The sequence below is a fragment of the Amblyomma mixtum genome, chromosome 5 (assembly GCF_055824585.1).
Source record: "Amblyomma mixtum isolate Tamu chromosome 5, ASM5582458v1, whole genome shotgun sequence".
In the NCBI taxonomy this organism is placed as follows: domain Eukaryota; kingdom Metazoa; phylum Arthropoda; class Arachnida; order Ixodida; family Ixodidae; genus Amblyomma; species Amblyomma mixtum.
In genome coordinates this window covers 41851964-41874578 of record NC_143016.1, presented here as the reverse complement: position 1 = coordinate 41874578, position 22615 = coordinate 41851964, and the positions used below count along the sequence as shown (strand labels likewise).

Sequence of the window (22615 nt, the reverse complement as noted above, 5' to 3'; positions counted from 1 at the left end):
GTGGTGTTGGTGCCAGGTGTGTTGTGGTGGTGGTGGTGGTGAAGGCTCTCCAGGGGAAGAGAGGGAGGGTTGAGCACTCGTGTTTTAGGTGAGGAGGAGGAGAGTGAGATGTAGCGCACGCGTTGAGACCAAAGAGCAGGTGCCGAGTCCCCCGTTTCCCCTGCAACGTGTTGTGTTCTCTCCCTCCCCGTTTCTCCATGGCGGACCACCCCCTCTCGGTTGCGCCCCTCTGACCCCGCAAATCAAACACGCCGAACGTGCCCCTGTGCCGATCTGTCCTCTGTCCTCCCCTGCCCTCGGGGGGCAGTTCAAAGCAAGCATTTCCGTGCCAGACTGCCCCGGCCCAGAACGGTAGGAACTCATCCGTTTCCCTTCTTGCGTCGCTATCCCACCGCTGGCTCCTCTGTCTGTGAGAGGGAGCTGGTGACCGTGCACGCACACACAGTGCGCAGTGCCCCCTCTGAGAAGGATGAGGCTGTAGGTCAGCTGCTGAGGTTAGCAGAGCATTTGGGTTTTGCCAAAGTGCCACAGTTGTCAGTTGTGTTGAGTGCAGTGTAAGGGAAAGAGGCCACTTGCATTCTCTCCTGTGGACATGCAAATAGCTAGAGCAGTTTAGCAGTGGCTCCTGTTTGAATTAAACTAGAATTCACCTTTAATTAAGGATGGCCTTTTTCTTATCCTTTTAAGCACCTAGATATGTGTTGACTACAAAACCAGACATTTTCATTGCAGTTCACTACCTTAGTTTTAGCTAGAAATTATGCACCAGTGCTTGCCATTTTTTGTATAATTGTTAGGGAAGGGGTGATAAAGACTAACCACTTAAACTGCATTGGGTGTTTTTGTTATCCTTTTTATCCTTTTTCCATGTTCCCCGAGCTACTAACAAAACAGGGCAGAGAATGGGGACTCGCTCCTGTAGCGTATTGGGACTTTATAAGGTTGCATTAATCAACAATAATGTGCTTTTGCATTTTGTTATTTTCAAACGTATTTTTTGTGCAACAATACACGTGCATATGCGAGAAAGTTCTAACATGATAGCGTTCATTGTCAAGCTTCAGGAGAACTTTTACTGAGTCATGAAGCTTAAATGTGTACATCAATAGCTTGACCAATTATCTCATTGGCTGTTGATTGATCCAGAATAAATTGTTCTGCAGTGTAATTTACGGTAGGAATAGCTAGGCCAATAAGCTTAACAATGCAGGCCCCAACTGTGCACACTATATACTGAAGTGTGAATGTCGTATAAAGAAGTTCTCTGTAGAAGTTTACTCCCAGCCGGAAACATTGCAAGCTTAAAGGTGCACTAAAGATCATTGTGGAAAACTGTTTTCGCTTTCATTTTGTTTTTTGGGTTTCCATGATTAGTTTGTCGCAGACAACGTAGCCACAAAGTAAGCTCACGGAAATAAAAATTCGTGGAGCCACTTAAGACAACTTATGTTCAGTAATGCAGAAGCATTTGTGTTTGCATTATGGCGCCATCTGGTGGGCCAGCGTCGTGAATTGCGAGGGGGGGTTTTCAGTGGGTGCCACTTGATGGCGCTATGACACACCAAGCAAGAAGTAAATTTACCAGAAACATACTATTTTTTTAATCTGTAAATTGCAGCAGCGTCTGTAATTTATATGCTCATAGTTACTCATATGCGCTTCTAAGTCAACTCTGCATTCACTAGACGCACCTTTATTCAGCTGCAAACGTCGAACCGACATGGCACAGTGGAATCATCCCCATCTCGCATGCCACAAGCTAGGGTTCAATCCCCGCCTTGACCCAAATTTTATTTTTCTTCATTGGCAGTTTGTGCTTATTTTAATTATGGATTAGCTTGTTGAATGGCTATGGATTGGATTGTGGATTGGCAAAAGCGTGACACATCCTCTCCATGCCACTCATGAGCCATGAAAGGCTTTCGCCTTAAAAATGCCCGAAGTGTGCACTTCTGCCGGAGCAACCGGTGGGGCACATCACCCTGCGGCAGCAGTCTTGTGAAAGCAAAGAGTCCTCGGGTGTTTTTATTTCCATGGGCCTAATTTGCGGCTAAGTTGTCTGCAACTTAAACTGTTTATTCATGGAAACCCAAAAAACAAAATAAAACCGAGCACGGAGTTTTCGAGAACTCTCTCTAGAGCACCTTCAGTGTTGTTTCTAGAATAGGGTGTCATTGTTGCCTCGATACAGGAGATCGGGTTGAGTAGGAAACAGCACTGTCTCGTCAGAAAACTCGTCTGTGATATTGCATGGAAAGTTTTTTAAAAAAACCTTAGCAGAAATTTGACAAAAGGCATTCTCCTTTGGAGTGAACTGTTGATTGCTTTAAAGACTAGAGCAAGCGGCCCGGTGGCGTTTCTTGGCGTTCTTTGTGCTGTTTTTTTTTCTTTGCCTCTGTGCCCTCGTCCTTGCATCCCTTTGTGTGTCTTGTGCCCTCTTCCTCTGGGTGCGGCCCCTCCCGACCCCAGGATCCTCTCCATCGTGGCTGACCTGGACACACTCGGAGATATCCTGCTCAACATCATTCCCAAGTTGGACGATGTGAGTGCCTCTGACTACTCCATACCTTGGTGGCCAAATACTGGGACGGTAGATCTTGTCAGATGAATGTTGTACCTGAAGAGACGTATCAGAGGAGCCTCTGTCGAAAACCTGCATTCATGTTCCTTGCAGTTTGCTCAGCACACTGGCCAGAATGGAGGCTCAGAGAGCGAAATGCGCCTGCTCATGCACCAGAGCCATGCCGGCTGCATTATTGGACGTGCCGGCTGCCGCATCAAGGAGCTCCGCGAGGTTTGTACTCTCTCAACGGGCTGAACAAATGGAGGGGCATGGGCGTTCTGCGTTGACTGGGTGATCAAACCGCCTGGCTTACTTGACGTCAGTGTCGTCTTAAGTGTTTGCCTAGTTTAATCCGGCAAAATAGAGTTCAAGGGGTGGCTGGGTTCTTGTGTATCAAGAAAGTGTAGATGTGAAGCACTTTCATTGGCCTTTGGTTTACTAATGCGAACAAGAGATACAACAGCTTTGCCGTATAAACGCGTGTAAGGGCCGCACTTTTTTTCCCGGATTCGAGGACCAATTTTTGGGGTGCAGCCCATAGACACGATGTGTGAAAAAAAAAAAAGAATAAGTAAAAACACCAATCGGGTAATGAGCTACCTTTATGCTATGTTTATATGTATTCTGCAAAACTGCTTTTAGGAGATAATACAGTCGTTGACATGTCTTGCATATTTAGCTTTTTAAGAGAAGCGGGATTTCTCGAGAAACTCAATTCTGACCAGCTGCTTCGCTGGCTTTCTTTTTTTTTTTGGTAGACCTTAGCCACTTTCTCATTCCTGAGAAGAGCCGCCGCGGTGGCTCAGTGGTTATGGTGCTCGGCTGCTGACCCGAAAGACGCAGATTCGAATCCGGCCGCGGCGGTTGAATTTCTTTGGAGGAGAAATTCTAGAGACCCGTGTACTGTGCGATGTCAGTGCATGTTAAAGAACCCCAGGTGGTCGAAATTTCCGGAGCCCTCCACTACGGCGTCTCTCATAGCCTTGGTCGCTTTTAGACGTTAAACCCCATAAACCAAACGAAACCTCATTAGTGAGAAGAAGGCTGAGGTCCTTGCCTAGCCAAGGACAGCTGCTCAGGTTACCCAACCCTCTTTAAAGATTTTGCTAGTAGCCATATCTAAAATTTCTTTTCTATGTGATCATTAGGTAGTAGTACTAACATTTTAGGCCCTCTACCTCCCGATGATTTTTAAGATTTCTATAAAATTCAGCAAAAAAACTTTTCCTATATACCTTGTGCTTGGCGCATAGTACTTATGTGCCATAAAACAGAACACACTGAATCTGTCTGATTGCCTCCGTTTAAATCGGAGTTGATGCCTTTCATGGCGGCATAGGGGTCAGTTGGTTGTGACAGCGATGCTCTCTCGCATCTATATTTTGCCTGGAGCCATGATACGGAATGTTTTAGTGGTTGATGCACCCCACAGCCTTGAAGTGTTGCGTTGGTTAACTGGTTAGAGTACAAAGCCACAGTCAGCATATCTGTAGTGTGTGGAAATTTGTGCTTTGTTTCCTCAGATTTATGCATGTTGCTGTGGTGTGGACATTGCCAGTTACGTTAGCACTGATGCTTGTGGCGGAATCTGCCATTTTCAGAAGATGTGGTGCCCTCTGGGGAGTGCTCAAAAAATGGTTGAAAACAAACATACATGGGTGATGCAGGTGCAATCCAGCTCTGTGAGGTGCAAACTGTGCCTGCGAGGTGGCAAGCTTGACAGCTGCTGTCACTTGTCACCTTTTGCTAATATATGAATCATGGCTACTCATTGGAAGGTGGCATTTCTTTGAAAGAGTGAAGGCACATGCACAGATCAGGATGTGGACAACCATTCTCCGGAGGTTATCAGAGAACCAAATCCTTTTATTTTCTCCATCTGCTGCATTCTTAACATTTTACAGTAGAATCTTAACAATATGATTCACGGGGCCACAAAAAAATGTTCATATCATCCGAAATTTATATAATCCGAAACAAAGTAAACCCACATGCAAAGGCATTGGAAATGCATTCATTCAGTTCTGTTAATGGTGGATTTATGGCCGTGTATCACTGCTCGCTGCTCGGTTGCACATACCACACGATGGTGACTACGCGTCAGCCATGTACGGGCAGTGCTTGGTGCTTCAGGGTGCAGTGATCACTCCTGTGTCCATATCACCCTTAGTGCCATTGGAGATTGTTACGGATCATCTGAAATTTTGTGCACCCCGGCCAGGGAGCTTTACCAATTCGTATCCACCACGACTGCATTATTGTGATTCTAGATTGTTTATGTTGTGTCGTAATGCTGTGTTGGTGCAGTCCACAGGTGCCAACATCAAAGTTCATGGCAGCTGCTGCCCAGGATCCACCGAGCGCATAGTCAAGGTCACTGGCTCACCTGCTGTCGTGGTGGACTGCATCAAGCAGATTTGTGACATCATTGGAGTGGTGAGTGAGCATTCTTGGCACGAGTTATATGCTGTTTACCGTATAAACGCGTGTAAGGGCCACACTTTTTTTTCCGAGATTCGGGGGCCAATTTTCGGGGTGCGGCCCATACACGCGACGTACGAAAAAAAAAATTTTTTTAAGCAAAAACACACCAATCAGGGAATGAGCGGCATTATTTATTCTACGTTCAGTCGTCACTCGCAGAGTATTTCGACTCTGAGCTGGTGCTGTGCTCTGGTGCACGCCATCCCAAAGAAGCCGCGCAGCATGTCCGCTGTCAACGTGTATCCATTGTTCCGAAATTCCATCACGTAGCAGAGCATCTTCTCTTACAGTTCGGGGAAACTCGCACGGCTCGCCTCGGAAAGTGCGCTTTTTGAAGCTTGTTTTTCTCAATGCACCCTTTTGATAGCACGATCATCGGATGCACTTCTCGGCCACGTCGAATTCCCTGTCCGCCGCACGCTTGCCGCGTTCGAGAGCTAACTCCCAGCCATGTAGCTGATAACGTGCTTGCCCATCGTGCTAAAACTACATTACTTGGCGGCAGCACGCGAAAGCCACATGTACGGAGAACGCGCTAACACGCCATAAAAGGCTGGAGCTGGCGATACTGATGCTGATGTAGATAGCAAAAAGATGTGGAGAAAAAAAATTGACGATGATGATGATGGCTGCGGCCTCGCGCGCCATCCATGGACGGTTTTTGGAAGCTCTTGTGCGCGTGCTTGGCCTCTACGATCAAGCGCACCGCGATCGAGCGCGCCGTTATTCGCAGCCGGAGCCGATCGCGGAAGCCATGGCACGTGCATTTAGAAGGCTATACCCGCCTTGGTCATGGAAAGTTCGGGTGCGGCCCTTACACGGATTTTTTTTATAAACATTTCCTTAGGGAAAACGGGGTGCGGCCTATACACGGGTGCGGCCCTTACACGCGTTTGTACGGTAATCAGGCAGTTTGCATTTCTGTGCGGAATCAGTTTCATTTCAGTCGCAGAAACCATAAGCTGTCTGCAGAGAAAAAAAGAGGCAGGAATGTTTGCCTCTCTTTCAGAAATTTGTTTTACTACTTTACAGATATTCGAAGGCACTTTTTTTGTCATGTTGTTATTCAGTTTGTATTAACCAGTTGCAACATTTACATTTACAAGGAAATGGTAGCTTGTTAGGGGGCAACTCAAAATCGATTGAGAAGTAAGATTTGCATTTTGGCACAAGGCGTGTATGATAGCTCTCCGGGAGAAGCCCTTGTCGTACAGTGGGCTTGGGTCTGCTGACGATGGTGTGTCAAGCACGGGTAACGGTAAGAAGTCTTTCGCTTAGCCCAACTAAGCCTTTTGACGCATGTGTACACTTCTTCTTGGGACTCAAAGAGTAACCTCGGGGAATAAAGCGACTTGACTTGTGCGGCTGCCAGCACGTGGCACAGTTTTAAAAGTCATCGCTTTACACTTGTAGCTCCTGCTCCCCTGGCAGCTGTGGAGGGGGTGTGCTTTGGGTGCCATTGGTGGTGTGGCTTGGAAACTTGGTGCAGAAGTTGGCCATCCTGCGCATTTCTTTGCCTCTGACCAAGGTTGGATGACAATTTTGTCTGCAGGCACCCATCAAAGGCCTGAACAAGCCTTATGACCCGCACAACTTTGACCCAGAGTTTGCCCAGGAGTATGGCGGCTTTGCCGAAGGTGCCGCAGGTGGTGGTTCGGGTAGCAGTGGGTCACTTGCCGGGATGGCTATGGGACAGATCCGTGGGTAAGAGCATTTTCTTCTTTGGTGGGATGACAGTTCTTGCACTTTGTTTAGGCTTGCAAATGCACCATCGGAAAATTTGTCGGGCATTACCTTAACAGAGAAGAGTGGGGCCCTTCCCATACAGGGCAGGGTGGTTTCAAAAAAAAATATTTTTTTCCTTTTGTTCCACACCCTCCTTTCTCCAACAATGCCTCTGCCACTACCAGAAGGAGTGGTGGCAGCAATGTGGCCTTCTGGCGAGATGAGCCTTTGGATGCCTTTACCCGGGGTCGAGCACCCAAACGTGGACCTTGGGGAGAGGCCCATGTTCCGCCTCATCCGTTTGCGGACGAACCGGCTCCGCGCCCCTGGCACTCACCGCCGCTTAGCGCTGGTGGCATGCACAGGTATGCTGTTACGCCCTCCCTTTCGCAGAGGACAGGCACAGCCAAACTGCACTAGCCGCCCTGGCTCGACCCTTCTCCTGCTTGCAACGCCTGGGATGGATGCATGGCAGTGGAATGCTTGGTCTTGAAAACCACACCTACATTAAGCAACGGGGGGGGGGATGAGTTTGGCCATTTGCAGTTCTGGTGTCCCCGATGCTCCTGTTCAAAGAAGCTTCCTACATTTCTTGCTTAAATGGCAAGGCATTATACAGCCATGTGTGCTTATTCTCATCAAGTAGTATCGTGGTCAAAAGTAATATGCTAGTCTCGATGCCAGAAGTGCTTCGTCTGGCGGCACCCGCGCGCATTGCGGCATGGTTCGGCACGGGTCTCCTACTTTTTTAGAGACTGGGTGTACTTGAGGGCAGTCGGTTGAAAAGGAATCGGTGGTGGGATGTACAGGCGCAGTGCATCTACCATGTGTTGTTCTGTATTTATCTGTGCGGGTTGTAAAAAGTTCTCCTTGTGCCTTAATCGCAGACCACAAGGTAGCTTATGATAGTCTGTGCTTTTTTATAAGTAATTTAACATCCGAACTTGCCTGGACTGTCCAGAATCAGCGAATAACTGCAGTTGTCTGCGCGCAGAACAGCAGATTTGACAGGCTGCGTCATCTGGGGTACTGTGGGACCTTGGGGACATTGGTTGCCTCGCAGTTAGCCAGATAGCGCAGCCTATCAGATTGGTTATTCCGCTAGCCTCGACAAAAATTCTGCATGCAGACTGCAGTTATTTGCTGATTCCGGACAATCCGGGCAAGTTCCAATGTTAAATTACTGGTCAAAAAACACACTATCATAGGCTGCCCTGTGGTCAGTGCTTGAGCCCAAATAGGCCAGTAGTTTGCGCAGGAGAACATTTTACAACCTGGACACATAAATACGGAACACCCTGTATGAATGAGCAAAGTGCATGAAGCACTTCTTTAAGAATTATTTTCTTCATAACCCACCACTGCCATTCATGTACAGTAGTCGACTGATATTTCGGACTCCAATAATTCGGACTAGCGCGATATTTCGGACTTCGCTGAGGAACCGTCGCGCACCTCATAGGAACGTGTACATTTTCACAACCGATATTTCGGACTTTGCGGAGTCTAAATGTTCGAATTTTCAGACTAAAATAGACGCCAACAATATTGCAGTGACCGTTTTTGAACCGAAAATTTGTTATTTCGGCCTAATGTAGACGCGAACGGGCATCGCTGTCACTACCAAACCGTTTGCCGCCACCGCGAAAGGTGCCATCTTGGATTTAAACGGAATCGGCTCGGCGGGCGCAGTCGGACTGGCTTGGATAGGTTTGGCTATTTGTTCTCTATCGTCGAGATACGAGATGCTCTCCATTGCCATCGAGATGGCCTACAAAGGCCACGCGATTGCATTGAAAACGGTACAGCGGGACAGCAAACGCGGTAGACGGGGGCGAGGGTGGGAGTGCAATCGGAGGCGCTCGCTCCCGCTCGCATTTTCCCGCAGGTTACCCATGGGTTACCTCTCGGTCTTTGCGAACGTTATTGTCCCATGCAAACCGACTGTTCTTGCTTCGCGCAGCGAGTGCATTCATTCGCAGCATGACCGCGGCCGCGTCACACTATCTGGTATCATGATGTGATAGGATGCGGGCATGAAGAAAGCACGGCTATGACTCAGATAGAGTGTAATGTTATCGCTTGTAGGCGGAACATGGGAAGCGGCGATTTTCGCGATTTTGAAAGCCGGTTTACGCAAAAAAAATTTTTTTTTTAAGTGGGGTGCGTTGTCCAAGCCGCGACGGACGCTGTACCGTTATCAATGCGATCGCGCGCCCTTTGCGCCGCACTATCTTGGTTTTGGTTTATTGGGGTTTTACGTCCCAAAGCAACTAAGGCTATGAGGGACACCGTAGTGGTAGTGAAGGGCTCCGGAAATTTGCGCCCCACTATCTGGTATCATGATGAGATAGGCTGCGGACATGAAGAAAGCACGGTTATGACTCAGATATAGTCTAATATTATCGCTTGTAGGCGGAACATGGGGAGCGGCAATTTTCGCGATTTTGAAAGCCGGTTTTACGCTGAAAAGTTTTTTTTTTTTTAAGTTCACAGATTTTTCGGACTGTTCGATTATTCGGACCATTTTTCGGGTCCCACCGAGTCCGAAAAATCGGTCGGCGACTGTATGTCTGAGAACCACTGCTTTGAAGCAGAAACAACCATTGGGTTTATAATTCAAAGCAGTGGTCCCTACTAAAATGTAAATTACATTTGCGATTGGGAACCACTGCTTGAAGTACAGTAAAACCTTGTTACAAGAGACACTCAAGGGACCCAAGAAAGATGTCTCTTATGACCAAGGTCTCTTGTAACCAAAATTCTAAAAACACTGAGGAGTTGGACTAGATAAGTTTACCGCACATCAGCATATGCGTGCGTTTAAACACATTCACTCACATTAACAGGAAATTGTTCAGGTTGGCTTAAAGAAGTCCTTCATAGTAGTTTGTCTTTTTGTGAGTGCAGTGTATTAGCTTCCTTCCCAACTTCTGGAGGTAAAGCACTTCACTTTGCAGGCCTTCCTGTTGCTCGCAATACCTTGTCGGCTATTAGATGCTCGTCGGCTTCAAATGCTGACAGTTTTTCCCCTGCAGTGTCCTCGACATCATCCTCCTCCTCCTCTGGTTCACCCTCTATGGCACACATGCCATTTACTTGCGCAAGGATTACATGGTCTGTAAGCTCTTCAGAGCACACGAGGTCCACATCTGCAGATACGAACTCCTCAAAAGATTCTGGTACCTCTGCACTCTTGGATGCCCGTCCAAACTTTTTCCTTGGGATCCATGTAAAGCCCCTCTTCCATCATGTCATCATATTTAAAGCCTGCTTTTCTGAAACAGTTTCGCACAGCTTCGCTTCTCAGGCCATTCGAGACGGTTGAATATGCCTAACATGTCAATTACTGTTGCACGGTCTTGCTGCATGTCGAACAACAGACGTTGGACCAACCTTGTTCTGTACTGCAACTTGACAAAGTGCACAATCCCTCGGGTCTATTGGTTGAAGGTGGGATGTAGAGTTTGAGGAAAAACAAATAATAACTTTAGTAGCTTTGAGCACGGGGACTTTAGTGTGGCAAGAAGCATAGTCCACAAAGAGGAGCACATCACGATTCTGAGCTTTCATCATCTGATCAAATTTTAGCAGCCAGGAGTTCAAATGCTGGATGTCATCCGTGCATTCTGGTTTGCTTCGTACGTGACGGGAATGTGATGCCAGTGTCCAGGGGTGGAAGTGCTGCGCCAATTGCGCCATGCTGTGCCAATTTGATCTCCTGCGCCAAGCTGCGCTCAAACGGCAATTTACGCCCATTGCAAGTATACAGAGCCAAATTTAGCGCAGTGTTATTGTCGGCTGGGCAACACTGGGCGCTCGCAACTTTGAAGAAGTGGATATTTTGTGCTCTGCTTGTAATACGGAAACGGAGACCATAGGGCACTTGGTTTTGAGGTTCGCAGAACTCCGCCCAGCCCTCCCAGAGGGGGCAGCAACAGCCATAGAGATAGCGCTGGGATTTACTGGGGAGGACGGGCGAGTGGATGGGAAATGCGTGACATTGACGAAGGGGAGGTTGGAGGATTGGTGGCGGAAATCAAGGGAGGGGTGAATGTGGAGGGGAAAAGGATAGCCAGACTAGACATTGTAAGAGCGAAAGGAAAAGAAAAATAAATTAACAGTGGGGGAAGTATAGGCTAGGTGGCGAAAGCTAGGTACAAAGGGTACAGCCATTATCATCCATCCATCCAACGGACGCAACCGCATTCGCATCGGCAGTTGTGTTCGCTCGTGGCATAGAGTTAATAACCAAGCTTGTGGTGGTCGGGGCGCGGCTGTCACGAAAGGCTTGTACAAGCATAAGTAAAAGTGCTGTTAACTATTATCTGGTAATATAACTTGAGCACCGACCGGTATTGTGAACTTACCTCACATAGCAAGCTGTAATTATTGTGTGGACGAGATACCAGGTTCACTCGCGTAATTTTTTTCAGTAATTTAGGGTTCCAAAAAGAGATGCGCAGGTTTCGCGAAACACGTCCTAAAAAAACTTCATAAAGGTCACAACGCCCATATATTTCCTTCATTGTTTCACATACCGCGACCCCCCACTTGCACCCGTCGCTGTCGACGGAAGCCCCGCATAGACAAACATACGTAAGTATGTTTCTCTATGAGCCCCGTCCCCGCGGGATGGTGTGACACCGCGTGCTCAGCTCTAAGCAATAAACACGCAACGATACAATCGCGGAGCCAGCAGTCAGGAGCCAGTGGAGGTAAACGGCGCTGAAACGGCGTCCTTAGGATGGGCCCGGCTGACTAGCGGCAAACCGAACCGCCAGCGGTTCGGTTTTTTAGGATTTCGGACACCTTGTCCTGGAAAGCAACTGCCAGCGCGAGTGGGCCGGGCAAACGGCGCGCGAATATAATTTTCTTTATCGGAGCTAATTTAACAAACAAATTACAAACTTGTTACACGTGGAGCTGCCAGGGAATGGGCACCGGGCTTACTACCCGTCGTGCTCGCACCTCGCACCCAGTTGACATTGCTTTGGCCTGGCCTGGACAGTTAATCTTCACAGCGGCGTGGCCGGCGTCCCCTCGCTACTCGCACCTTTCACAGCCGTACACAGCAACGCATTCGCGCCGATCTTCCACAGCATGCCTTGCGTGCATGCTGGTGCATTTTTTTATATATATATGCTTGGGTAATAAATTCTGGGTGCGCATTTACACGAGGGTGCAAATTATGCGAGTAAATAGGGTAAGTTAGCTCCCTCCTTGTTGGTTTGGCTGTGGCAATTTTCCAAACTTTAAAATCCATCGGTTGGCGGGCGTTGATTCTTTTTTTTTCCCCGGTCCTGACATAGTATATTCGAGATTCAGCTGCACTCTTTTGACGGTTTTGACGAACTGTCCCCATTATGTTGTTGCTTTCTTTTTTTTCTGAACTGAAATTAGTAACCGCTAATGTACTGCAACTAATGTTTGTAGTAGCTACCACATGTCTATTTTTTTATGAACTCTAGCAAATATATTTAGAACAATTGCAGTCCTTTTAATTAATTCTCGCCTGTGGGATCCGTGATCAGTATGCAGTTTTTGGATTAGTTGCAAATAAAATTGCTCTCAGTCACATTTAAATGCCGCCAGTCTGCTCCAAAAGTGCTGCGAAATAACCTGCAAATTGCACCTAACCTGCTCCAAAATGGGACTTTTGCTGCTCCAAAGCTGCGCCGAAATAAGACTTTTGCTGCTCCACAGCTGCTCCAAAATAAGATGTTTGCTGCTCCCGTGCCTGCTCCAAAAGGCTGGAGCCTGCTTCCACCCCTGCAGTGTCTGAAACAACGGGGTCGTTTCGACTTCCCAATCACAAGGAGACACTCCTTCTCAGTTTCTGACATATTGCTGCAATAAAGGATGCTGATGTGCTCCTTCGACCGCTTCCTGCCATTGCATGCATGGCGCTTGAACGGCAGTGTCTTTCCTGGCCTTATTTTGTGGAACAAACCGCCCTCGTCCACGTTGAATACATCGTCGTGACTGTAACTGTGAAGTAACTGAGGAAGTTCACGATCTCTCCATGAGGACACGCAATCTGTGATAGCAATTTCGATGCAGCAAGACAGTAATTGCAACTATGCAATGCGTGACATCCAGCTGCGGAGCGGAACGGAATCGAGGCAAGGGAATGAAAAGTGCAGCACATACGAGGTTGTACAATGTCGGCCACATTACGTGAGCGTATCTGGGTTGTCTCTCTTCTTTTCTGGGGTCCTAGTAAAGTTGCCCTTAGTAATCAAGTGTCTCTTGTAACAGTGTCCCTTGTATGCGATGTTGTTAACATGGCGAACATAGGAAAACCAACCAAACCACTTGCAAATGTCTCTTATAACCAAGTGTCTCTTGTAACCATGTCTCTTGTAACGGGATTTTACTGTATAAACCCAGTGCTTGCGCCAGGTCCGCTTCCTGGGCTGCATGGCAAAAGAGCTTGCACGTGTTTGCTTTTGTCAAGTTACAAAAAGCACTGGTAAGAGTTTGTGCAGTATTGCATCTTACGGCTTCCTTCCGCCCTCTCAAAGAAAGATTGAGGCAGCTGGAATAGTGGAGCGCAGCTGCAGGCATGCACTGTGTGGCTTAGAGAGCATGCAGCCTTTACCTGCATACAGGATTGCACATGGCAAACTCACAGTGCTGGGGGCTCCTGAACACACATTTGCTAGCACGTGTCCCTGAAAAGCAAAAGTGAGCGTTCTTTGAGCTGTGCATGTGCTGCTGGGAGTGGTGTCACAGCATGTCTCTGTCTGCACAACTGCTACTACTGCAAGCGGGTCTTCTTCTGTGCTGTTCCGACTGTTGCCCCCCCCGTTTTTTTTTTTTTTTTTTAAGTTGCTGTCATTGTTTTGCCAACTTGGAGATCTTCTCTGGGTAGGCATAGAAAAATGGGCCTTTGAAGAATTTTTTGTGTGCCAAGGATTGAGCTGTATGCTTGCATGCCCCATTGCCAAAGGATACAATTTGATGTATGCTTTTATGCTTTCAGGGACCTGCCGCGCCCGTACCGGGGAGGAGGCATGGCACGAGGCAACTATGGCAGGGGAAGCTACAACGGTAAGCTGCAAAACATAACAGGGAGCACATGATTAAATAATATGCTCATACTCATGATTGATTAATGTGCTCTCTAGGTTTTAGCGCATGGAAATTGTTTATGCGACCTCCATTGAAATGACCAGTCACCAGTTGGCAGCCTAGTCTTCTGATCACTGTTATCGGCCGGGAGGCCTGCCTATGGGAAGGCATACTGTTCACGTCTGTGAAGAAGGGGAGGGGGTTGGGGCAACATATTTGCAGTCAGCTTGAATGTGAAGGATGCGGGGAGTCCCTTACAATTCTGGAGGAGCAGTTCTGCTTTGATGCTAATGACACTATGCATGATATAAAGCATTGATCGAAAAGTGGAAAGTCATTGCCACACTGTTCTCATCTCAAAATCAGGCACCCATTGCCCAGTCTTGCAGCAAAATAAATTTGCTGCAATGATCATTCGATAATTCTAACATTTTTTCCGGTCCCTTGAAGTTCAAATAGATAAGCTGTCCCTGTAGCACTGTCTTAAAGCATGTTAATGGTGTCATGGAGGAAATACTGCACTCCAGTGTCACAACTATTGAACCTATGTTGACATAGCCGAGAATACTGTTCAGATTGACTCTGCTGTCGGGGAGTGTACGTTTACTCTGATTGAGGTTACTTTCACATTTTTGTGCCCACCTATGCCGCACATCTCCCAGAGGCAGATGCAAAGGCAGTACCATCAAAGTAGCCCATAATAAGCAAGACTACAGTGGAAGATTGGCTCAAGGAAGCCAAAAATTCATCTCTTAAGTTATGAACTTTGAGACCTTAGTGAAAAAGCTTTCTTTAGGGTCATATCTTTTTGCTCCTGGCAAATAAGCTGTCTGCTTCACATGGCAGTGGGGTTAATTCCTTCCCCCATTTTAAATTTTGAGCATTCTTCAAGCTTGCTTCTTGGTAGAGGCATTATTAAAAGACTTCTTACAGAAACCTTTATTTCGGTGGTACTGTGAAAGTGGATGCTGTAGAGCCTATCCTGCCTCCGACAACAAAGAAACTTGTATTGACCAACTGTGGCTGTGTGTTTCAGGGCCGCTGAGCTTTTGGCACTCGTTCGCTAACTTTCTTTTTTTTTCTTCTGGAGTTCAAAATTTTGTTAATGCTAACTTTTTCTGCATTTTGTGTTATTTTCGCAGGGAGATAAAGGCTGCCAGTAGCAGGAACTGGGCGAATGGGGGCTGGTGTTGTTGGTATGCTAAGGTGAGAAGTGCGGCCAAACTGACGTAGATATGTCATTCACGTGGCTCTTTTCGTGGTGTGCTCATGTTGTGGCATTTGCCATACCATAATCTGTTGCATGAAAGAGGCATGCCCAGGTTTCTGTCATCGCAACAGCTCTGGCTACATCCTCTTCTCTGGCGCCTCCTGTCTGGAAGACTAGTGATTTTGTTGTTCTGTCATGTGGGAAACAAGAAATCACTATCTTCGGACGGTGGGCAGCCCCAGCAACAGGCCTCTCTGATGGTAATGCTGTGCAGCTGGCATGTTCATTGTGGGTGATATGCAGTCACTCTGCATGCAAACATTGCTTGCCTGCTTTAGAAGGGACCTTGCACCTCATGTGAAGGCTGCCTACTTTGATGAATTATCTGTACACGTTAGACATTTGATTTTAGCCAAAAGAGGTTAGTATCCATGATGCAGTAGCTGACCGATATTTTGGGCTCCAGTGATCCTCCATACTTGCACGGTATTGCGGACTTCGCCAAAGAACTTCGTGCACCTTATTGGAATGTTTACATTTTCATGGCTGATATTTCGGGATCTGTGTAGTTTGATCTTTCGCCTAGAATAGACTCTAGTGGACATTGCTGCCACAGCCAGCCGATTCTCTTCCATTGTGAAAGGCAGCTTGGTTTTAGACGGAGTCAATGGAACGTGCTAGCTTGGATTGGCTTGGCTGCTTGTTCTTCATCGTTGCCACTGTCACACACTGGGTTGCGATCGAGATGGCCTACGAAAGATTGCGTTGAAAACTGGATAGCTGCAGCATTCACCCGCGGTGGAGGGGGTCATGCATGTGGAGGCACTCACTTCCTCTCGCATCTTTCCGTGGGTTGCCTCTTTGTCTTTGCGAATGTCATCGTCCATGGAAACTGACTGTTCTTGCTTCGCGCGGCGCATGCAGTCCTTCTCTGCGTGACCTGCGGTTGTGTCGTGGTGCCGACATGGTGAAAGCATATGTGGCTCAGATACAGTCTAATGTTATCGCTCAGAGGCGTAACATGGAGAGCATCGAAGTTCGCAACTTTTAAACCCGGTTTTAAGAGAAAGATTTTCTTGAAGTTCACGGATTTTTCGGACTGTTCGATTATTCAAACCATTTTCTGGGTCCTGCCTAGTCCGAAATATTGGTCAGCGACTGTATGCACACTATAACTAGCTAGAAGTTAAAAATGGGTGCGGTGGGACAGTAGTACCGTTGAAATAAGAAGTGCGGTGCGTTTTGAGGTTTCCTCAAAAAAGGAAAAAACTGGTACCTGCTGTTGCGTAGATATTTCAGCGCCATTCTCACAAAGTGACATCAGACCCATCGACGACAGCGAAGAGCTCACTCAATTCACCTTCACTGTTTACGAGCATGTTGCGTTGTCTTCTGAAAACCGTCTGCACATGCACAACCTCCTCCTTGGCAGCTGGTGCCATGGTTCCTTGCACCGCAGCTGCACCCAAGTTACGGTGCAGAGGGCGCTGTGATCTTTGGTGAGCTCACCATGAACGGTGCAGTGAACCACAGCTGAATCGACTGCAGCTAATATTTCACCGGGGAAAAAAAAAAAAAAACAATTATTCATCCATCAATAATAGTAAAAGCCGAACACAGCTTTCTGAAATAAGCACCAAAAAAATTGGCCAAATTTTCAAAAGTGAAAACCGAATACAGTGAAAGCTCGTTAATTCAAAACTCGATAATTCGAATTTTCGGATAATTCGAACTACACTACTTGGTCCGGCCAAGCTCCATAGAGATCTGTGTATAAAAAAGCCCGTTAATTCGAAAGCGAGTCGGTTCCGTTACGGATAATTCGAACTACGCGCCACCGCGTCTGGGCGGCTTGGCACACAGCATGTGGCCAAAAAAAAAAAAAGCACCTCCTCCGCATAGTTAGCTGCGTACGTCCTAAACGGGCACAGAAAATGGAACTAGATAAAACCTTGGAAAAGTGGGTAAAGCTTAAATGGCACCATCACCGGCGCGGTGGCCGGCGGCACCGGAGGGTAGGGTTTGGCGACCGCACTGGCGGCTGCCTACCCTCTTTTCCGCACAACCTCCGGAACTCGCATCTAAATACTCGTTAATTCGAGCCCTGTTAATTCGAAAATACGGATAAGCACTGTCAGCGCGGTCCTAGCCAACGCCCATGAAGGCTATGACTTGGGACCGGCGCTACAAATTACGAGCGAAAAACTTTTTTTTTCTTTGCGAGTGTCGTCCATGCTTCCACCCATCGGTCGGACGCGACGGAAGCACGCGCTCAGCCGCGAACAAGACGCCCGCTTTTGAACTAGGCTTGCGCAACCGAACAAGCGCTGGCACTTTGCCAAAGTTCGCTTCCCCCTTGCTGGAGCTACCCCCCCCCCCCCCCCCCCCCCCCCCGTCCTAAGAATCTGAAAAAAAAAAAAAAAAGCGTCAGTCGTTAACGCTTCCCTCCGTTTGGCACCGTCACGGCCCACAACGCATTTCTTGGCGGCCAAGATGCTGCGCAGCGATAACATCACTTATCGCTGCGCAGAATCTTGGCGCGCCGCCAAAAGCGTTGTGGGCCGTGACGGTGCCAAACGGAGGGAAGCGTTAACGACTGACGCTTTTTTTTTTTTTTCAGATTCTTAGGCAAAAATCGGGGGGGGGGGGGGGGGGGGGGGGGGTCATTATGTGAGTGGGTTCGTTACGCAAGTAAATACCCTACATATACCGTAATGCAAATGGTTCTTGTCAGTTTTTTCGCGGCCATTCGATAATTCGAACATCGGATAATTCGAACTTTTTTCCCGGTCCCGTGAAGTTCGAATTAACGAGCTTTTACTGTAATATGGCCCCTAATCATCTTTCAAGGATGTACGTTCACCAAAACCACAACTTAGTTGGGAGATAAAATGGTTTTCTCGGCAAGTACCCGTTGTATTTCATTCTACAATTGCACAGCACAGCTGCATGATCATTCCCATTGTATCCATCGGCATTGGCGTAGTTCACAAGACTGGTCACAAGACCTTACACCATGACGTAAACACGAGCAAGCAAGCCTTCAAAGACATCTAGTAGAAATCACATTCACAAGCACAAAATTGCAAATTTGCAAAGTCATAAATTGCTGAGGCAGATAGCAGCTGCACTGTAAAAAAACATTAATGGGAAGCATAATCATCCTGGCTGTTTTTTTGTTTGTTTCTCACGCTCTCTCCTCTGACAGTATCTGCACTTAGCCTAAAGGGAGGATTATCGCAACCCTAGCTGTGTTCACTTCTGAAAATCGGAAGCACTTTTTTGTGCTGAAATGCAGCTTTGAAGCCTTTGCATCTACAGCATCTATGCTACTTTCTACTGCTTTTCCTTGCTAAAGCGCATGTTCTCACTTGACACCTTACTGCCTTGCATTCTGATAATCTGCCACTCCATCCATACAATTCACATTACTTAAATGCCGTGCAGCGTTCAGGGTAAGACGGAGAATAAACCTCATTTGAAAGCAAAGTTAGATACCTTCTTCCCATGAGTGCTCCTTGGTCCAGGAGCCCCCTAACCTTCCCCTTCAGCCTGGTTCGTGTGGCCAAAAGGGCAGTGACCCAGGAGGTTGGGATGGGTGAGTGATTCTTGTGAGGAGGAGGAGGATGCAGCTTTGCCTGTAATGCTGTATGGCTGTCCGATAGTCGAGGAGTTCATTTCGGGTGTGAGCGCATAATTGTAGGTTGAAGAGACCGGCTCCCGAATGCAACTTTCTCATTCCCAAGGATGCCTTCATGCCGAGATCAGTGCGTATTCACCAGCTGTGTAAGCTGATCCACAGACCAGCTTAGCTTGGACAGCAAGGGGTGAACTGTTGTTGTGGCCGCCATGCTGACTACCCCAGACGCACTACTGTCCTTTTCCACTCCCTGTTCCCTGCTCGCAGGCCTGTTGTGTTGCATATGATGTTTGACCACTTAACTTGAAAAACTAAGTAGTTATTCAATTCGTAGAGAGAGCAAATTCTTCAGTTTCAGTGAAGGAAGAAGTATTTAAGAGCTAGGGGACGTGACAAGCTTCAAAAATTGCTGGAATGACAGGTCATTGAGTGAGGCCTGTGCATTAATGATGGTTGTCGGATGAAATGAAGTCCCTCAGTTTGTGCTACAATGTTTAGATCAATATGTTTAATATGTGCATTACTTTCTCACTGCAACCTGAATGGTGAGCTACAGTCCCTTTTTTTTGTTTTTCTTTCTTTCTTGCAGGTTTCGGCACTGAGAATATTTCCACCTCAAGATGCCTGCCCGCCGACCCGTTGTTTCGCTGTGTCATTCACTTAAAGGAGCTGACTTACATAAGGGGTATTGGCTGGCAGCTGGAGGGTTCATCATTGACTTTTTTTTTCTTCTTCTGTCTTCTTCATTGCACACCCCATAAGTACAGAAAGATGAGGAATGGAGTTGTTTGAATTGACAAGTTAATCAGCAGATTCTTCACACCATTCAGAGTGAATTGAAGCCGTCTTCAAACTTCATCCGCCCACTTGTTGCAGCGTGGCACCTTTTCAGTGCAAATGAATTTTTTCTTTATTTTACCAGAATGTTTTAGTTGTTTCAAAGGTGCTGCAGTTATATTTGATGCTCTGTACAAAAAGACAAAGAGAATAAAGGCTCTTTAAATATGTTTTGGACACTGCTGAATTTTCCTTCTCCATAAGCACAACATATGGTTATTGTTGGGTTGTAAGGCTGCTGGCCACTAAAAGGAGTACCGTATTTTCCGGTGTCTAAGACGCGGCTTTTTTTCAAAAATCTTACTGATGCGTCCTATACAAGGGTGCGTCTCACGCTAATTTTTGCTTTTTTTGCAAGTTCAGGAATTACTCAGGCTCTTGTTCAAGTTTTTTTCATCGAAAAAAATATCACTACCAATGACGCGGTTATAGCACGGTTAATACTTCAATTCGTGGACCGCCATGCGCCATTTTTTTAAGTGAACTTTATCATGAAACGACTGGGATGACTACTTCCTGGATCACAAACACGCACCGTTTCGGAGGCCCCAAGCAAAAGTAATGTGAAATGCAAAAAGATGGCAACAAACACTCTTCTCGCCATTGTCAAGCCAAGACAAGCCGGCGTTCTTTTTTAGCCACCCTTTGCAACTTTCTTTGCTCCATGTATGTAGTGAGAAGAGAATGTGTCAGCCGCGTTGCCTCCAGAAATGGGCGAACTTTTTAAAAGCACATTCGAATTGATAGCACATTCGAAGATGAAGACTTCGAAGGTTTTAAGTAGAAATAAAATGTTATGGACATATAGGAGAGCTCTTTCTTTCTTTTTTTTTCTAAAACGTGGGCGGGTATGGCGTGAGTGTTGCCTTTTTCGATCACTTAGCGTTGCTTAAGAATTTCTCACTGGTGCGGTGAATTTCGTGATGGCCACGCAAGCGTGTTTAATTAAGCCTCACCAGCCTAACTGGCTAAATTGGGGTGCGTCTTATATACCAACTTTTTCAATGACAGCCTGCATATATGGCATGTGCATCTTATACACCGGAAAATACGGTATGTACACATATACCTGAACTACCATTGCTGCGATAACATCGCATAGGTTAATGAAGAGGCGCAAGAAATGAAATTGGAAGCGGTGTATCAAGCTCTAGAAAGTACAGAGGAGGAAATGGGTTTTTGCGGGACAGGTGATTTATAGAGCAGATTGTGATTTTGTTACCTTTTTTCTTTTTTACTCCATGGGGGGAGTAAAAAGTGGTCCCCCCCCCTCCCATCACTGAAGGGCATTCGCACTGTTCGCTCACCAGTGATCCAGTGTGGTGTACGCTAAAGAGCAGTCGGCACATTGTCCCCGAAACAATCTCTCTCCAGTGCCCATCGCAGTGAAATATCGTGACATGCGTGTTCATGCCATGCTCCAGAGATAACTGGGAGTTTTATTGTACTACAACTGCCATTTTGTCTTTCAGCGATTGGGGCAGCGTGAACTGTGGGGGACATGACATGGGTGGAGAGATATATTACACTTTTACTTGGGCATACACAGTGAACTCCAATGTGCATCGCTCTGCTTAGAGTAAGCACAACACTGGTTATGTTTGTCTAGTCTAGAAGGCTTCCTACTGTACTTCTGTCTCTGCGGCGTTGAGCATCCCAGCAGATGTGCTACCTTTTTCCTCCTCTCTGCGCCTGAGTACTCCTCCCAGGACATCACGAAAAGGCCCACAGTCGCCATGCCACCACTTATGGAGGAGTAGAAGGAATCGTGGCTGGGATAACCTAGCAGATATATAAGCTTCCATTGATCAATCCACATTTTTTCTTCAGTTAAAACGTCGGAACAAACAGCAGGCACTTCACGAGGCATTTATTTAGAGGCAGTAGCTACAAACCAGCTTTGAATATGTAGGTTGGCAACTCATTGCGTTTCGCCCCGCCGCGGTGGCTGAGCGGTTATGGTGCTCGGCTGCTGGCCAGAAAGACGCGGGTTCGATCCCGGCCGCGGCGGCTGAATTTCTTTGGAGGAGAAATTCTAGAGGCCCGTGTACTGTGCGATGTCAGTGCACGTTAAAGAACCCCAGGTGGTCGAAATTTCCGGAGCCCTCCACTACAGCGTCTCTCATAGCCTTTGTCGCTTTGGGACGTTAAAACCCCATAAACCAATCATTGCGTTTCGCTTTCTCAGCAAACATTTCTCTTTATGCATTACTTTCAATAAATTTACCTATGTTTGAAATATTTTCCTTCCTTATTTTTGTACCTACAATTTTATGGGGCATAGCTGTAATGAAAGTTGTGTGCAGTTTTATTGTGGACATTTGTATTTATTATAATCCAGATTATGCTTGACATGAATAATTTCGCTCTCAAGACAAATGTATACAATTTTGCACTCCACGTAATTACAACATAGCACGCAGAAGAATCTGCTTCCAGATGTCTTCGTTTGCGGATTGGATTTAGGACTTCGATTGAGGTCAACACAGCTGTTCTCAATGCTCCCAAGTAGCTCCTCCACCGATTTCTTGCTGCTTTGCAATGGCTGGAATAGAGGAATTTGTGCCCATTGTCGTTATCTGCATCTTTGCAATATGAACTGTGATAAGGTCAGCTTTTACTGCAAATGAATACCGGATGCATGGAGTTCTTTCCTTCCTCCATGACCATAACAGAACTGCGAGCCGTCGTCGCGTTGCGGAGAGGAGGAAAGGAGGCTGGATGGATGGATGGATGGAACATACGAGCGTCCGCTTTGAACAGGGTGGTGGCAGTTGCCACCGTGCTCGGCTTTTTTTTTTTTGTTTAACTGTGTTGTAAATTTTCATTAAAATCCGCCATTTTCTTTCGGTACCGTTTCGTACACTGCTAACCTCATGACCCATCTCTGCTTTTGAGCCACCAATCTTCCAATCCATGGAAAGGAGAGGCCCTTCGTATTCCCAATGCATTGGCAAGAATGTGGCGGAAGTGACGTCAAAATTTAGGCTTAAAAAGTCGGGCCACTAGCAACGTTGTCGTTGTTGCTAAGAAAACTCGGGCCACTAGCAACGGCGTACGGCGTCGTTAGCGTCGTTGT

The 22615-nt window shown here is 47.0% G+C and overlaps 1 protein-coding gene across 3 annotated transcripts in view; it reads left to right on the top strand.

Moving 5' to 3' along the window:
* The window catches only part of LOC149341896 (heterogeneous nuclear ribonucleoprotein K-like), a 52883-nt gene extending 33177 nt beyond the window's left edge, over nucleotides 1-19706 (top strand). Inside the window, exons 5-13 of one of the 3 annotated variants that reach the window (XM_089544197.1) lie at nucleotides 308-351; nucleotides 2470-2542; nucleotides 2675-2794; nucleotides 4871-4999; nucleotides 6600-6751; nucleotides 6961-7137; nucleotides 13761-13828; nucleotides 14992-15055; nucleotides 19289-19706. In XM_089544197.1, coding sequence (XP_089400323.1) covers nucleotides 308-351; nucleotides 2470-2542; nucleotides 2675-2794; nucleotides 4871-4999; nucleotides 6600-6751; nucleotides 6961-7137; nucleotides 13761-13828; nucleotides 14992-14999 — 771 coding nt within the window. In that variant the 3' untranslated portion in view covers nucleotides 15000-15055; nucleotides 19289-19706. Of the gene's footprint in view, nucleotides 1-307; nucleotides 352-2469; nucleotides 2543-2674; nucleotides 2795-4870; nucleotides 5000-6599; nucleotides 6752-6957; nucleotides 7138-13760; nucleotides 13829-14991; nucleotides 15056-19288 lie in introns of all 3 variants that reach the window. The other 2 variants (XM_089544196.1, XM_089544198.1) reach the window with 2 other exon arrangements.
* Nucleotides 19707-22615: the final 2909 nt, after the last annotated feature.